Source organism: Meira miltonrushii, assembly GCF_003144205.1.
Source record: "Meira miltonrushii strain MCA 3882 unplaced genomic scaffold FA14scaffold_3, whole genome shotgun sequence".
Lineage (NCBI taxonomy): Eukaryota > Fungi > Basidiomycota > Exobasidiomycetes > Exobasidiales > Brachybasidiaceae > Meira > Meira miltonrushii.
Window position 1 is genome coordinate 3,201,614 of NW_020289945.1, and position 3,388 is coordinate 3,205,001.

The window sequence follows — 3,388 nt, forward strand, 5'->3', positions numbered from 1 at the left end:
TTTTTTTTTTTTACCTTTTGATCTTTTTTATCTTTTACTTTTTTTTTGATCTGCTTTGTATTTTTTTGATCTTCTTTTATTTTTCTGATCTTCTTTTTTTTGATGCAGTTGCAAAGCGAAATGTCGCTTCAGGATGTGTGCGAGGAGGAGTGTGAGGAGGAGTGTGAAGAAGAGTGCGAGGAGGAGTGAGAATAGTAAAGAACGAGTTCTTTGATCCCAAGAGAGGATAGCGTAAGGATGAGAAAGTAATTGTCGTGTAAGATGTTGTAAGAGTGATCAAGTCGCCATTATGATTGATGATCAAGTAATGCCCTCTTGACCATGAAAGTTGTTTGTGAAGTGAAGTTTAGAACCGTTGAGTGAATGTGATGCTGCTGTGACGGTGTCGGAAGACTTGAGTAATGGTGATGGCAAGTGCGCCATTCCGGCTGATGTTTCACTTGTTCGGATGATACGTTCGAATTTCGATCTTGCGTGTATCGGCAAAGGGAAAAGCGATGTATTCGACTGCTCTCCTTGATCTTTCGAAGGTTTTCTCGAATTGATCGGAGAAACACTTTGTTAATTTGGGCCCCATTTAGTCGTTTGTGGGAGAATTGTGTGATGCTGATTGTACGATAGGTAGATCTCGAATAAGAAGAGGATGAATCCACAAACGAGAAGTGGGTGATACTAGTTGAGCGAGGACACATATGAGACGGCGAGTATTAACGGAAGACCTTGGCTGGCTAGGTTATATGCTGGCGTTTGCACTTGTGAGGCTTTTTTTTGTGAAGTGAATTGATGCCATGTTTGCTTGTATTTGAGTGCCACAATCATTGTCTTGTGAGAAATTTGTGATGCTGACTGAATGATAAGTGGATTTTGAATGACAAGTAGGCCTTGAATGTCAAATGGATGTTGAATGATAAGAGGTTGATGATGACGAAATGAGAAGTGGATGATGATTGCGGGATGAGAGGTGGATGACGATTGCGGGATGTGAAGTGGATGACGATTGCAGGATGTGAAGTGGATGACGGTTGCGGGATGAGAAGTGAGTGTTGGTGATAGAGATAGTATGGAATGAGAAGTAGGTAATGCTGGCTGGATATGAAGTGATTCTCAAATGAGAAGTAGATCTTTTCTTTGTTTTTTTTGTGATTTTTCTTTTGATTTTGTTTTTGATCTTTTCTTTTCTTTTCTTTTATCTTTATTCTTTTGATCTTCCTTTTCTTTTTCTTTTTTCTGATCTTCTTTTTTAATGCAGTTGCAAAGCGAAATGTCGCTTCAGGATGTGTGAGAGGAGGAGTGCGAGGAGGAGTGTGCGGAGGAGTGAGAATAGCAAAGAACAAGTTCTTTGATCCCAAGAAAGGGTAGCGTAAGGATGAGAAAGCAAGTGTCGTGTAAGATGTTGCATGAGTGATCAAGTCGCCATTTTGATTGATGATCAAGTAATGCCATCTTTACCGTGAAAGTTGTTTGTGAATTGAATTCTGGAACCGTTGAGTAATGGCGATGGCAAGTGCACCATTCCGGCTGATGACGTATCGATTGTTCGGTAAATGCGTGCGAACTTTGATCTTGTGTGCATCGGCAAAGGGAAAAGCGATGTACTCGACTGCTCTCCTCGGATCTTCCAAAGACTTTCTCGAATCGTCCGAGGAAACATTTGTTTGATTTGGGCCCCATTCAGGCGTTTGTACTTGTGAGTGAGCTCTTTTCTATATTCGTGTTGATTGCCGCGATCAATGGTGTGTGACGACTTGAAAAGAGAAGTGTGTGATACTGATTGTACGATTGGTGGCCTTCGAACAAGAAGAGAACGATGCCGCTTGAATGAGCTGTGATCTATGAATCAGGATTGGATGATGCCGGTTGAGTGAGGACGCATATGAGATGGCGTTCGTTGAATTTTTCAAAGTCTTTCCCGGAGCGTCAAAGAAGATCTTGGTTGGCTAGTTTGCATGCTGGCGTTTGCACTTGTGAGGCTTTTCTTGTGAAGTGAAGTGATGCTATGTTTGCTTGTATTTGAGTGCCACAATCATTGTCTTGTGAGAAATTGATGGTGACTGAATGACAACTGGATCCTGAATGACAGTTATTTCTTCTGTTGCGACTTGCACCATTTCTTCTGTTGCGACTTGCACCATTTCCTCTGTTGAGACTGCTCCAGTGACTCTTGAAGAACCTCATGTGGAATCTTGCCTTAGGTCTTGCGCTTCTACCTTCCTCCCCACCTTCCGCCCTTCCTCCCCACCTTCCCTTCCTCCCCACCTTCCCTTCCTCCCCACCTTCCCTTCCTCCCCACCTTGTGCCCTTCCTCCTTCTGCACGAGTCTCTTGTTCTCTAGAGACTGCCAGTGCTTGCTTGTAAGAGCCCGATGAATACGAGCGCAGAGACATCATGAATGAAGAAACTTTGACCGGCTTGATCGACCTCACTTCAAATCAACCAATGATGACGGACTTCTTCGGTAATGTTGAACGGATGTAAAGCCAAAGACGGTGAGGTGAAAGCGTGAGAGCGATCTTGAGTGACGTACGAGATTACTTTTCATGAATTTTGAAAGGTTTTATCCGATCGAAAGAGGAAGGTCTTGGCTGACTTGGACCCCATTCAGGCGTTCATACTTGTGAGCTCTTTCCATGAAGTGATGCGGGTCGTGTTTGTGTTGACTGCCGCGATCAATGTTGTGTGACGACTTGAGAAGAGAAGTGTGTGATACTGATTGTACGATTGGTGGATCTCGAGTAACAAGAGATTGATGCCGGTTAAATGAGATTGATGCCGGTTGAATGAGATTGATGCCGGTTGAATGAGATATGATCATCAAGAGAGAAGTAAATCATGCCGCTTGAATGAGCTGTGATCCACAAACAAGAAGTGGATGATGCCGCTTGAGTGAGGATGCATATGAGATGGCGTTCATTGAATTTTCAAAGGATTCACCGGTGCATCAATGGAAGACCTTGCTTGGTCAGGGTTGCATGCCGGCGTTTGCACTTGTGAGGCTTATCTTGTGAAGTGATGTGATGCCATGTTTGCTTGTATTTGAGTGCCACAACCATTGTCTTGTGAGAAATTTGTGATGCTGGTTGGATGACAAGTAGGTCTTGAATGACAAGTGGATGATGATTGGAATGAGATTGGGTGGTGGGGGTTGCGTTCGATCCGAAACGGCGGATTACATATAATACCTTTCATCTATTTTACTCCTTTTGGACCTTGTATGTGTACGCCTGGATTGTCGAGACGATCTGGCGTGAAAGTCTTGTCATATACGGCGTGGTTGGATAATCGCTCCTATACTACTGCATCTGACAAACGTTGAGTTGGGGAATCCGAAGCGAACTATCGTGAACAATGTCGAGATTCGAATCGATCGATTTGGCGAGCGAAGGCGTTC

General features: G+C 43.6%; 2 protein-coding genes across 2 annotated transcripts; both read right to left on the reverse strand.

Annotated features, from left to right (window-relative positions):
- Positions 1 to 1,794: 1,794 nt before the first annotated feature.
- On the reverse strand, positions 1,795 to 2,470 carry FA14DRAFT_72704 (uncharacterized protein). The gene is made up of 2 exons (XM_025502778.1): positions 2,291 to 2,470; positions 1,795 to 2,219 (listed from the first exon to the last, which is right to left on the reverse strand). Exons 1-2 carry the CDS (start codon positions 2,385 to 2,387, stop codon positions 1,918 to 1,920), a joined length of 399 nt encoding a protein of 132 aa, XP_025354758.1. The 5' UTR covers positions 2,388 to 2,470; the 3' UTR covers positions 1,795 to 1,917.
- FA14DRAFT_72703 (uncharacterized protein) lies at positions 2,471 to 2,903 on the reverse strand. Its single transcript, XM_025502777.1, has one exon. It carries the CDS (start codon positions 2,810 to 2,812, stop codon positions 2,555 to 2,557), a length of 258 nt encoding a protein of 85 aa, XP_025354759.1. The 5' UTR covers positions 2,813 to 2,903; the 3' UTR covers positions 2,471 to 2,554.
- Between the last annotated feature and the right edge of the window lie 485 nt (positions 2,904 to 3,388).